Below are 14,021 nucleotides of genomic sequence, written 5' to 3'. Positions count from 1 at the left end.
GTAAATAAATGACTCGTTCTGAAGGATAAAATCCGCTTAACAAAAATACGGTAGGTTATTCAAGTAGGACTTTAAATTGTAGTAACTGTATCGTAGCAGAACAGTTCATGGTATACTGGCTAGTAAGGTAAGCCAGTGAAGATGTCCGAAAAAACAGTTTGAGACCAGTAAGGTTGGTTTAAACAGGCATTTTCAGACCCTTAAATAAATGTGGCCTATTTTAATGACTGTGATTTGTGTTACACATTTCCAACGAAAAAGAATATGTGCAATGTTACGTTATGTTTTTCAGCAGACTACCTCTTTGTCTTTGTCAGAAACGAGCAATTTCGAGGCTCTGACGCCTCCTCCTGGCAAAAGCATAAAATGCATGCTTTTGGAAAGTGTGACGTTTTGTAGCCATTTCTCCGTAGGTCTCCCACGCGGATAGAATCGGCATGGGGATCGCGGAACACGCACTGCCCTCTCCTGGACAAACCCAGTACTGGCCCTCCTTGGGTTGTCCCGAAAAAAAGAAAGTTCTTGAAAACAACAAACTGATTTTTCCCATGTTACTAAGTGTGCTTGGTCTAAAAACAATTTTAATAAATTGCTGTTCGTTTTGAGGCCCATCAAAGACGATTTTCATTGGTACCCCCCTTTACAATTAAAATCGAGCCCGGTCTTGGGACAAATATCCATCAATCCATCCATTTTCCAAACCGCTTATCCTACTGGGTCGCGGGGGGTCCGGAGCCTATCCCGGAAGCAATGGGCACGAGGTAGGGAACAACCCAGGATGGGGGCCAGCCCATTCTTGCGACAAATATGCAGTTTAAAATTTTTGTTAAATCAAAATGTAATGTTTATGTCTTTTTATGACTTTGTAAGGTCAATTCTTACTCTTTTTGATCAGATTTGACATGTAACTCATGTCAAAATGTGCTAAAATATGCAAATTTAAGGTAGAAAACCCAGCCTGTACTTAAACATAATCACGGGTGAAAATGTTACTGTTGAATTACATTGAATTGAAATAGAAAATAAAATTGATGACTATTGCACATGAACATAAATGTGGACATAATGACGTTCCCATAGTGATCGTTTCCGCCCCCTACAGGTCGGCCAGTTTTACCGGCGGTGGACCCCCCTGGTCGGTGTACAGTGGACCTTGGGGGCCCCGCTTTACGACAAACAGCATAGACATGTGCATTCACTATTACTCCATCACTCTGAAGATAAATCCACAGTCACGATAACTGATAAGAAGAATCAGAATCGTTTAGGCCTATAACCAAACTGCTTTTACATACGAGGAATTTACTTTAGGGTGTCGTGCAAAACACGCAATGGCGATCAAGACAATCGACATAATAAATTATATACATTAAAAAAATGTGCTTTGTGCGGACAATATGCTTAATTCAATGCAATATAGCAGCAGGTTCGTTAGAAGGTTGTTGAGGGACCCATTGCCACATGGAATCAAAATATGTTAACTGAATTAAGTTGGTTGTAAATAATAGATCCAAGAGCATAGAATATTTGAAAATGTTCTGCTCGCGTTGGAAAAGGAACAAAATCCCGAAAGCAAGAACAAGACTAATAATTTCTGCGCATGCGCACACGCACACACTCGTCGCAGAGCGCGTGTATCGTGGAAACCCCCAGAATAAAAATACAGTGAAAACATACTCAATGTCCCTCAGTCGCGTCTCATATACACCAGCTATGCATGTTCACTTTGCGCTGATACGCCATGTAGGCCTATTTAAATATTTGTTAATAGACCTGTTTCTAACATCTGCGTCTGTTACGCCCTTATTTAGATTCTTTTGCTGTAAAACGAAGCCCAGTCTGTGGTACACCCAGCAAGGTTTGTCCTGCATTCTACAAATATGTCCACGTCGATGCATATACCCTATACTTAGTGTATAACATGGTATTAATAAACACTCAACGCCCCATTAGTCTTACGTATAACAGAAAGACACGCGAATGCATCAAAATTTCGCAAAATGGTATTTTATTCAGTATAAGAGGACAGGCTTTATCATATCCTTTCTTGTTCGTCGTGTAGAAAAGGCGTGCCGTCGACAAAGGAAAGCTGGAGCATTTTTCGCTTCAAGTAACTTTTTTCATGCCCCACCCACTGGGTCCAGCCATCGCCTGGAGAGGGACGGAGGTTTTTTTCCGTGGCTCGAAGGGAGGTTACTTAGGTTTTGGATAGACACGGGAAGCGGCGATTGCTCCGCTTTTTACGGGAAACCGAAGTGCCGCCTTAGAGGAGCCGTCCGACACCGGGACCGACAGCGACACCGGGACCGACACCGCCCCAGCCACCTCGGCCCCCATCGCGGTCTGCTTCTGCCAGATCGGCCCCGTTATCTGTAGGGCGAAAATGTACGAGATATGCAGAAATATGGTGTTTCGCAGGGCTCGCTGCTCAGATGCAGATCTGGGGAAAAGCTACCAGGAGCTGTTCGATAAGCTGGACGCCAACGGGGACGGCAGGGTGGACGTGTGGGAGCTGAGAGCGGGGCTGGCCGCCATGGGGGCGGCCTTCGGTTCCGCAGAGGTAAACTGTCATTTCTAACCTCTGCATTTCCAGAGAAGCATCGTCGCTTCTTTTGTATCTTAACAAGGGAAATTCTGCCCCCTTTCTGAAATCTCGTCACTGCTGGGTGGGTTAATGGATCAACATGAAATATGGATGGAAGGGAATTGTATGCGTGTCATGTATGTTAATATGAACAGTCCTTACAAATAGGCTGCCAACTTTACGCTGCAGACAAACTGGGTTTATTTCCTATTCAAACTGGTTTTTTCTGGTGGAGTTTATACAGGCAGTCACTGTGGATGATGTCTGGCTGCCCCGAAACCGCACACAATTCAGGCGAACTTCCTGCACGAAATCTCCTCTCACACAGCAGTATTTACACGAGTTGCGGCGATAAAAATACTCTTTTACGACCCGACGCTTATCTCCGTGCTCTTCCACAAAGATCCGCCTTGTTTAATAATGTCGGACGGGACGTGCCATCTGATACCGTCTGTAATTTACTGCATTACCTTGATTCATGCCGGCGTCGCCCTGTAAAGTAAATGACTAACTGGGCCACGGTGTAAAATTGTGTAATCCTCAGTGGAGTCTTGGAGTCGTCCGGATATGAGAGAGACGCAGTTTGATTTATGATTTGAAACAGGATCGGTGAGGTTGCAGTTAGGTTTACACCTTAAGATTAAAGGCACTGCCCAAATGTGCAGAATAGCATGCATTCCTCAGCGCCCAGTCATGCCATGGCCCATGCAGCGGCCACCCCTCCTATGTTTATTAACTGTAAGCCCACGGAAATTATACTTTACAGCAGCCTCTCTGCTGGGTCGTGCATATTATTATATTATATTATTAGTCTGCGCAGGGGCGGTGCAGTGGTTAGCACTGTTGCCTCACACCTCTGGGACCCGGGTTCGAGTCTCCGCCTGGGTCACATGTGTGTGGAGTTTGCATGTTCTCCCCATGTCGTCGTGGGGTTTCCTCCGGGTACTCCGGTTTCCCCCCACAGTCCAAAAACATGCTGAGGCTAATTGGACTTGCTAAATTGCCCGTTGGAATGCATGTGAGAGTGAATGGTGTGTGAGTGTGCCCTGCGATGGGCTGGCCCCCCATCCTGGGTTGTTCCCAGCCGAGATAGTGAGCTGGCAGAGCCTGACATGTAACGTATGAGAAATAAGGTGAGAGTTGTATCAGTTGCTATATACACAAAGACATCGCGTGTTACTCAGTGGGTTTTTGTCGTACCAGTTTGACTGTAGTCTGACAGGTTTTATTTCTTTAATGACTTGGAAGATGCTCTCGTATATTAAAGGGGACTCTTTGACATTAGTGCATTGGGGGTTTGAATTTCAGTTGAGACACTCCCATCGTAACCTTTAACATACTTAGCAACAACTTTATTAGAGGCTGAAAAATATGTGAAAAATAGATATTATTATTGTTATTAAATAAGGTGCTTTAGAAAACAATTGCATCAAAACAATTTTCATGTTACTGTTACGAAAGTGAAACCTGTACCAGGAAATCAAGATTAATGAGACATCTTTGTTTAAAGGTTCTGAATGACCCACAGGGAAAAACGTATTTAATTTTTATAAATGTTCAGTATAAATCAGTATCACAAAATTACAAGACACAGCTGAAACTCAGGAATCTAATATGTTGTGATGTAGTTCTGTTGATGCTGTGTGTCAATGCCACTTTTAATGATCATTTCATTTTTGACAATATAATCTTAATGCGGAACAATACAGCAATTCAGTACTTGAATATACTTTCACTTGATTTTGACACATTGTCAACTCCGTTATTGTCTTGATCGGTTTTTGCTTTCCTACCATCCCAGCAACATCGAATGTTTCTCTTTTCTTTTTGAAAACAGAAGATAATTTCTGCTGGTGACACAGACAAGAATGAAGGACTTGACTTTGAGGAGTTTTCCAGGTATCTCAAGGAGCATGAGAAGAAACTCCTTTTGACGTTCAAGAACCTGGACAAAAACCAAGATGGTACGTCTGGCAGTGTGAAGTCGCCCCATTCTACATTTACATATTCATATTGTGGTTGTTTTCTTACTACAGATTCCTATTTAAATTTTATCCAGACTATTTTATTTTATTTTGTATTGCTCTTGTCTCTGTGTTGTGTGTTGTGATCGTCATCGCATAAGCAATTTCCTCTGGGATCAATAAAGTTTTCTGATTTTGATATTTAACTGTGCGATGGGCTGGCCCCCCATCCTGGGTTGTTCCCTGCCTCGTACCCATTGCTTCCGGGATAGGCTCCGGACCCCCCGCGACCCAGTAGGAGAAGCGGTTTGAAAATGGATGGATGGATGGATATTTAACTGGAGCTTTTGTCCATTGTGATGTATAGCAAGGCAAACCGGACATTGCAGACATTCATGGTATCAAGGAGTCAACTAGGCATAAGTGCAGCTAGGCTGAATTTTCAGTGAAAGCCCAGATACATGAGTAAGTAGGTCTTGGAGCAGGAGCTACACAGCTAAAGAACAGTTAACAAAGTAAGAACAAAGCAAGTTAACAAAGTAAGAACTTAATAAGACTATGCAAGGGCCTGTATGTACAACATAAGAGTATGCAAACACCAATCAGGTTAGTAAAGGATTTATGGAACAGATGGGTCTTTAGGCATTAAGTCTGATGACTGGACGTGGTTCAGCAGCTCATTCCGCCACCGGGAATCACACCAGAGAACCATCTGGAGTGACACTTCTCACGTGGTGGAGGGAGCTCCAAGCGGCAATGGTTTGATGATTGAAGGGGGTGAGATGGGGCATAGATCTTGAGGAGCCTTTTGGTGGAGATGGATGCCTGTCCATCGATGTGCCCATAAGCCAGCACCAAGGTCTTGAACATCATGTGAGCACCAGTAGGGAGCCAGTGAAGAGAGTCAAGGAAGGGTGTGACACGAGCGTGGATATCAGACGCGCTGTTGCGTTTCGAATCATCTGCAGTGGTCTGATAGCGCGAGCTGGTAGATCTGAAAGTAGAGAGTCGCAGTAGTCGAGTCGTGCCTCATTGCCTCTCATAACCTCTTGCATCTTGTCTTACTTGTCCCTTCACATGCCTTATAACAGCCTGGCGTTCCTTTGCTTTATGATCTGCTTTCTGCAGGGACCATCGACTATACGGAAATCAAGCAGGCCCTGGCGGATCTGGGTGTGACCATAAGTAAAGAAGATGCTGAGAAGATCCTGAGAAGGTTTGCATTTACGCTGACTGTGCTGTATCATTATCAGTGTGCTGGGCATGGAGGGTTATTCCGGGTTATCAGGAAAGTGAGGAAGGATCCCGGATGTAAGTGAGGAATTCCCAGTGTGTACTGGAATGGTGTGTATTGGGTGGAGGCCCTTGATAGGGCAGAGCTGACCTGCAGAGGTGCTGATAATGTGGAGCAAACGTAGGGCAGGGAGGCAGAGAAAACAAAACTGCAATTAAACTGCACTTCAGCTGGGCTGAGTGGAGCTAACTGGTTCAGAACAGTATAACCTTTTTATTTACCTATTATACCTGTGTCTATTAAAGTAGATACTCTGAGTGAAGTCCACTTATTATAAAAATGTAAAAATATTAAAATGACATAAATGACCGTTTTAGTTTCCAGATTCTCCCTTGATGATTTTACTGGCCCAGCACTAGACATCTTATAAGATTTCAGTCGTTCAGTGAGGCCGGCCATCCAGCTGCTAATCTATTTTGTTACCCATGAGTCACTGGGTCCACGTGCTACATGTGGATGTGCCGTACTGAGGAAGAGGACCTCCATCCTGACACATTACCAGTTTCATAGCTTTTCCTTCTTCTACAGCTGCTGGCCTGAAGCAGGGAATTAATCATGCGCCGTTTGTGTCCTTAATCCAATCTGTTTCTGCTATTTCCTTATAGTTGTAAACAATGGTCTGCATCTTACTTAATGTGAAAATGTTGTTAAGCTGCATAATTTTATTTACACAGTGCAGTACTGATGCCTGACGCATGATAAATGCATGATTTTAGAGAGGAGCTCTATGAATGTGTCAATATCATTATATCTACCACATATAAGCATATGTATCTATACAGTACGCAGTCACAGAGAACCTGGCACCTACTCCTGGAAGCATAGGGAATGGGGCAGAGGATACCCTAAATGGGGTGACAGTTTGTCACTGTGCTGCCCTTATTAGCTAATAATAATAACAATATTAATAATAATAATAGCATGAATTGACCTTTATCCAGAATTCCACTGCTTATCATCAGAATTCAGAGTTGTTGCCCCCCCCCCCCCAGTCTATGCAGCCCCTCCAACACTTGTTAAACCCATGTATGGAAGGAAAAGACTCCAATAAATCAATTGGGGAGACAGTGTCTGCTGTCAGGTATTTACTTTCGGAGGTGGGCAGGCGTCCTGTGCGATGGAGCCAGAATTGGGAATCAATGTTCTGCATCCACAGCACACAGATAGCTGTAGTTCATTTTCTAACCTTTATACTGGTTCTCTGTGAATTTCACCCCCAGCACGAGCACATTTCCTTGTTCTTTAGCTCTGTGTGTCCATGTCACAGCATCCCAGTCCCCGCAGTAGGAATGGTAATATTCATTGATTCACATTTATGCACTGGCATAAAAGATTACTATGCGATGGCCTTGATTTAAAAAAGAATCTGTCCCATATTGAATTCCAAAGCACCATATTTTTTGCATTGTATCACATTGAATGGCATTGTATAGCATTGTGTCAAATCAAATTATGTTGAATTGCACTGCATCACAATAGGGGTGAATCAAATCATATTGCATTAGTAGTCACTTCATATGCGTCTTTAACATACACTTTATGGACAAAGGTATTGGGACACTCCTCGTAATCATTGAATTCAAGTGTTTCATTCAGACTCATTGTCACAGGTGTGTAAAATCATGCACCTAGTCATACAGTCAGGTTTACAAACATCTGTGAAAGATTGGGTTATTCTAAAGCGCTCAATGAATTCAACATTAGTACTGTCATAGGATGCCATCTTTGCATCAGTTTGCATATTTCTTCCATCAGGGCTTGGCTGATGCCAGGAGAATGTTACCCGCCTGACTGCATTGTGCCAACTGTAAAGTATGTGGGGGAGGGATAATGGTATGGGGCTGTTTGTCAGGGCTCAGGTTAGCCCCCTTAATGCTTATGCATACCAAGACATCTTGGGCAAATCTATGCTTCCAACTATGTGCGAACAATTTTGGGGACGGTCCTTTTCAGCTCCAGCACGACTGTGCCCCTGTGCACAAAGCACATGGACTTCAATGATGGGGGTGCGCATCCTACTCCACAGTATAAAAGTGCCTCTTGTCTTTGTCCCCCAGCATCGATGTGGACGGGACCATGACAGTGGACTGGAACGAGTGGAGGGAGCACTTTCTCTTCAATCCTGCCGATAACCTTCAGGATATTGTCAGATACTGGAAGCATTCTACGGTATGACTAGTCCAGTGCGCATTTCTCTGCAAGAGTCCTACTATGAAAACTGGTTTTTGTGTTAACCCAACTAGTAAAGCACTAGGCGTTTGAATTTGATTTTGCCAGTGAGATTTGGCATCTCAGATATGCACCGGTGGGTGTCGTCGCTATGTGGGAAGGATTCTGTGGGTCTGCAAGCTGCCATTTCTGCCCATTTTGCACCTTAACAATGCTGGACTGTTGCTTCTTCTGACTCCTGTCTCCTGGTGAGGAATGTACCTTTGACACTGCTCTGTGCCATACATTGAGAGAATGCTTTGGTTATCTTCTTATCTTACAGTGTTATCACTGATATCAAGTTAGTCACTTATCAACAACATACGCTGAGGGTGATGTGGTAAAGATACGTTTATTGCACGCTGTACGTGACCGTATAAACTATGATTTCACCTTATCTAGCAGTGTTTTTATGTTTTGTCATTTTCTTACATTATATAAATATTTATCTCTGAAATGGGACAACATTTATTTAGCGTACTTATATTTTTATTTATTTTTGAAACAGTTTTAATATAATGGAGACCCTGAGCAGTTTGTGGCTCAGTGGGCTAAGCCTCTGTGCCTGTAACCAGAAGGTCATTGGTTCAAACCCAGCTTCAGCACGTCTGTGGGTCCTTGAGCAAGGCCCTTAATCCCCAGCTCCCTGGGCGCTGCTACGGGTAGCTGCTCTCTACAAGAGCAAATTAAGGGAGGCATGAAGAAGAATTTCCCCACAGGAACAATAACAGATCAGTTATTATTATTATTATTATTATTATTTAAAACAAATGTGAATAACAAGCCATGTAATTGTTTTCTTTGTTCTTTGTTTAATTTCATTTTTCAAAGCAGTGATGTGTAAAATGCTCTTTCAAAAGATGTGACATTTTGTGGCTTTAGCATTGAAGAAGAACATTGTTAGGATGTTTTTACGTATTCCTCCGGAGACGGTGCATTTTATTTGCTTTCCTTACGAGACTCTGTAAGGGTTTGACAATAAACACAGTAATAAACATATGCGAAGGAACGTCAGACTTATGAAAAACATATTTAAGCAATCAGTATTCTTAAGCAATCAGCATTCTTAAGCAATCAGCATTCTTAAGCAATCAGGCTTGGCAAGTGCATTATTCTTGAATAAAACAAGTTAGACATGAAGGGCAGCAGAATTGCACGAATGATGCAGTGTTCTCCCCGTCACTTTGAAAAGAGGAAGATTTTCATTTTTTCCTAAGGTCTGGGCATTAAATGATTAACAAACACGTGTTGAAGACGCATGTAGTACAAACAGTGGGACATTCTATTGTTATGTGGCAGGTGCTTATTCATAATTTAAGTTTAAAGAACATACTATATGAAGGCCTGATTTCACCCTGGGTGGAGAGCGGTCAGTTAAAAGCCAGTTTGGTAAAAGCTGCTTAGCTCCCTCATTGCGAACTCGGCATACAGATTATTTGCACATATCATTTTCAGTAGCATAAAAAAAGTGAGTGACTGTAAATGAGTCACCATTCAAGTCCAAAATTGAGCATCTCCTGTTTTCAAAGCGGCAAAAAGTATTTGCAGCGCCTTGCAAATTCTGCAAATCCTGCAGCACAAATGCTTGTTTAAATATGTGATAGTGCAGATATTTAATGTTCACTCTTGGCCTTTTCCCTTAAGAGCGCTGAATATTCTGTTTGTATTCTTGCATTAAGTTTATTATTTTTCAAATGTGATCGTCTGAGTAAATCTTCTATAGAATACGCGACACAGGTACTAACCCGAACCCGAACCCTACACAGGTGCTGGACATCGGGGATAGTCTCACCATTCCTGATGAGTTCACGGAGGAGGAGAAGAAGACTGGCCTCTGGTGGAAGCAGCTGGCAGCTGGGGGCGTGGCAGGGGCGGTGTCCCGCACTGGCACTGCGCCTCTTGACAGAATGAAAGTGTTCATGCAGGTATGTGTGGAAGGCAGTACTGCCCCACATTTACAGTGACTGGAGTTTTTAATTTAATGTTACTATCAGCAGGATAATGCACTGTTCCAGTTTCTAGCTAAAATCTACATAACCTGAAACGTCCTCCGTTAACATTGATGCCTGCTTTGTAGGTGCATGCCTCCAAGTCCAACAAAATCAGCCTCATGGGGGGCTTCAAGCAGATGATAAAGGAAGGGGGGGTGTCATCCCTCTGGAGGGGGAATGGGGTCAATGTCATCAAGATTGCACCCGAAACTGCCATTAAATTTATGGCCTATGAGCAGGTGGGTGAAATCATCCCAAAAAATACCAGACACTCGTCAACTAATACTGTCATAGCAGGGCAGAGGTGTTTGATAATCGTTCTGAAAAAGGGTGGATGGGAAATAGATAAGGGATGAAGAAATGCACTGTGAGCCTGTACTTATTGAATGACGAATGGATTGATTTTTATATGATAAACATCCCAGTTCTTAAAGAGTTTACCTGCCATACTTTCATTCTTTTTAACTGGATAACTGGTTGTTTTATTTTTTATTGGACCGTGGTGGGCTTATGATCCCTGTGTTTCTGCCCCCCCCCCCAGTACAAGAAGCTGCTGTCAGCAGAAAGTGGGAAGGTGCAAATCCATGAAAGGTTCATTGCTGGGTCCCTGGCAGGGGCTACAGCCCAGACGGCCATCTACCCTATGGAGGTAAGAGGACAACCCCCCCACTGTCCCAATGGAACAAGGGCTGTCACTGTCCATTATCTTAATAACTCGGTAATCTACCGATTAGCCTGATTATTTGAGTGATTGTTTATATTAAATATAATAACATGAATATAAATGGAACATAAGCGTATCACGGTGTGGAAAGACATTGCCTTCTGGTTGAAGAACTTCAATCCTCTTTTGCTGTTAGGTGATGAAGACTAGACTGACTCTGAGGAAAACTGGTCAGTACTCTGGCATGTTTGACTGTGCCAAGAAGATCCTGAGAAGAGAGGGGTTGAAGGCCTTTTATAAAGGCTACATTCCCAACATCCTGGGCATTATTCCCTACGCCGGCATTGACCTGGCGGTTTACGAGGTCACAGTCTATTTTGATACTCCTTATATAAAAAAAGTAATCATTCCATGTCTCAATGAGCCTGGATTCTGGTGAATTGGTTTAATAAACTCTTAATAGGTACTCTTTATACGTTCTGTATCTCTTTACTTTTGACTGCTTTTGAGTTGAGAACTCTTGGGATGCTGAATAGGTCTTAAAATAATATCACAATCCTATTGAGGAAAAGTAGTTACAGAACATGGACGAAGGCAGTTATGAAGCTCCTTTCTGACCCCGGTGTATCAATCCTGTGCAATTTGCAGAGTCTGAAGAACGCCTGGCTGTCGCAGTATGCAAAGGACACCGCCAACCCTGGGATCTTGGTGCTCCTGGCGTGTGGGACCATCTCCAGCACCTGCGGACAGCTAGCTAGCTACCCTCTCGCTCTAATCCGGACCCGCATGCAAGCACAAGGTGCCTGTCACAGTACACAGAATAGTGTGAAAGCCTTAAATGTTATTCCTTTCACTTACTGTAGAAACCGGTAGAGTGAGCGATTGTTTTTATGTTCAGATGATCTACAGCCAAGTGCCTACCGATCGTCTAGCAAGCATCATTCCTAGTATCGTAGTTCAAGTATTAATCCCTCTTCAGAAGCATGCGATGCATTATCTTGTGTAATTATTCTGTTTTCCGTCTTCCTTGTGTAACTCCCAGCATCTCTGGAAGGATCAGAGCAGCTGTCCATGAGCCGTTTAGCCAAGAACATTCTGGAGAAAGATGGATTCTTCGGCTTGTACAGAGGCATTCTCCCCAACTTCATGAAAGTGATTCCTGCCGTCAGCATTAGCTATGTGGTCTATGAGTACATGAAGACAGGCCTGGGAATATCCAAGTGAACTCCCCCCCCCCCCCAAGACGGGGTATTTTCAATAGTTTTCCGTTCAAGTTTATTCAGAGATGTGAAAAGCTCAGGACTGTTGTATTAAAACTGTTTTTTCCAGATTATTCTGTGTTTCTGACAGAATGGTTCTCACATTATATTTTATACTTTTTAGCTATTCCATTAAGCCTTAATTGCATTTTGATGCATGTTTTCTTTTAGCTCACTGACACTATAAACCAAATCACGCCCGTCTCTGAATGCAGTCGATGTGTGCAGGCTATGAAAGATGTGGCTGGTATATGAACGAATGACAGATTTGGCGGGTAGGTGATGTCCAAAGACTTACTGCATGGGCACTTTATACTGTGTTCAGAAGCTGAGGCTGACATTCTGTGCCTTAACATTTGTTTGTTTTTCATTTGCCCCCTTTTTCGTTTGCCCCTTCCCCAAAGTTTTGTTTTATTGACACAACCCTGTTTACAGTCTTTTCAATACAATATTCTTTTGATACCTTTGTGTGACTCCTGCTAATCTTCATATTTTTAATACATTACATAGGCGAGTGCGCTCGGGATGCCCTTGGTTCAGTGCTGGCCAGCATCATTCGCTGGGACCCATTTCTACATGCGATTATTCAGATGACGAGTAAGTCGAGCGACAGTAGGAAAGGGGCAAACGAGCTGCCCCTTCTGCAACATGAGTGATGCACCAGCTACACCAGGGTCACTACAGGGCCACTGAGTGTCAGCAGAGGGTCAAATTCCCCCAATGAAAGTGGCACCTTTTCCGTTTAGCAGGGATATAAAGGGCTAGAAAGACCCCATATCAGAGGTAGCGTCCCACTGAATGTGTGAAGAGTTGGCTGGCTGTGCCACATTCTGCCGGGAGGCCTGTGAAGAAGCGCTGCTCCACCTTCTGTCCGTCCCCCGTCTGCTTCACCTTACTGCTCAGCCCTTAATTTAAATGCACCGTCAAACTGACATTTTTAATTTAATGAAAGAAGGAAACCTTGTGCAGGAATCCTAGCACGAGGTGAGAGAAAGAGGAACCAAAGACCTTCTAAGAAGAGGCAGGAAGGAAACAGTGGTTGCGCATAAACATCATTCAGTTGCTTCGCGCTTGTTGCATAGGGGAGGATTGTTGGTTGGCTGGAAATAACAGTTAGAGGTGACTCACTGCTAGGTCCGCTTTCAGCATATGCAGCTGCCGTCTGGTGGTGATTTTATTTTAAGACAAAATGCAACCGGTATTTTCAAAGCAATATCTGAAACATTTGTTATCATGCAGGAATGTTACGACAAATATTTTTTGTCATCATTTGGTTCAAGTTTTACCTGTACGAGGTAATTGCCGTTGATTTCTAAAGGCACATGGCATTTAGGTTGTTTAAAACAGATTCACTTTAAAATCCAGGATCAGAGGACATAGCAGTGGAGTTTATGAAACTACTTAATTTGCTCCTTTTAAACTCAGTCTAAACTATTATCTGAAGCTAAGATAATGGGAAATTGGTTCCAGTCTTTATACAAATTGATTAATTGATACTAAGCTTCTCCATGCTTTTAGGCATTTTTATTTTCCAGTATAAATCTTAATATCACATCCATCCATCCATCCATCCATTTTCCAAACCGCTTATCCCACTGGGTCGCAGGTCACATCCGTAATGCTGGAATTGGCCTGTATTTAACCCTTTAAATTTCAAGTCCTCGAAGAGATCATGTTATCTTCAATGACCGGGTCATGATTTTTGGTGAGAGACATTTTTCAGGTGTATTTTTCTGATGCTTTAATTTCCACAGAAAGAATGTCATTCACTTCCATTATATTCGAGAGAAGCCGACATTTCTATGGCTGATATCTCCAATGCTATGCAACTCCCAGCAGAACAACCTAGATCAGGGCTCTCCAACTCCAGTCCTGGAGAGCTACTGTCCAGCAGATTTTCTGTTGTGTCTGGTTTCTGATTAACGACACCTGCTCCTGGTATTTACCTGAGAACAGGTGTGGCTCTTCATAAGCCAGGTAGGATAGAAAACCTACTGGACAGCAGCTCTCCAGGTCTGGAACTGGAGATCCTTGACCTGGATGGATAGATCGCACCA

General features: G+C 43.1%; 1 protein-coding gene across 1 annotated transcript; it reads left to right on the top strand.

Annotated features, from left to right (window-relative positions):
* Positions 1-2,038: 2,038 nt before the first annotated feature.
* Positions 2,039-12,426, top strand: slc25a24 (solute carrier family 25 member 24). The gene is made up of 10 exons (XM_048975991.1): positions 2,039-2,560; positions 4,422-4,548; positions 5,677-5,764; positions 7,900-8,011; positions 9,817-9,975; positions 10,128-10,280; positions 10,583-10,690; positions 10,902-11,069; positions 11,354-11,504; positions 11,748-12,426. The coding sequence occupies exons 1-10, from the start codon at positions 2,384-2,386 to the stop codon at positions 11,927-11,929; spliced, it is 1,425 nt and encodes a 474-aa protein (XP_048831948.1). The 5' UTR covers positions 2,039-2,383; the 3' UTR covers positions 11,930-12,426.
* Positions 12,427-14,021: the final 1,595 nt, after the last annotated feature.

This window comes from Brienomyrus brachyistius, chromosome 15 (genome assembly GCF_023856365.1).
Source record: "Brienomyrus brachyistius isolate T26 chromosome 15, BBRACH_0.4, whole genome shotgun sequence".
Taxonomy (NCBI): Eukaryota; Metazoa; Chordata; class Actinopteri; order Osteoglossiformes; family Mormyridae; genus Brienomyrus; species Brienomyrus brachyistius.
This window is presented reverse-complemented; position numbering and strand designations above follow the sequence as displayed.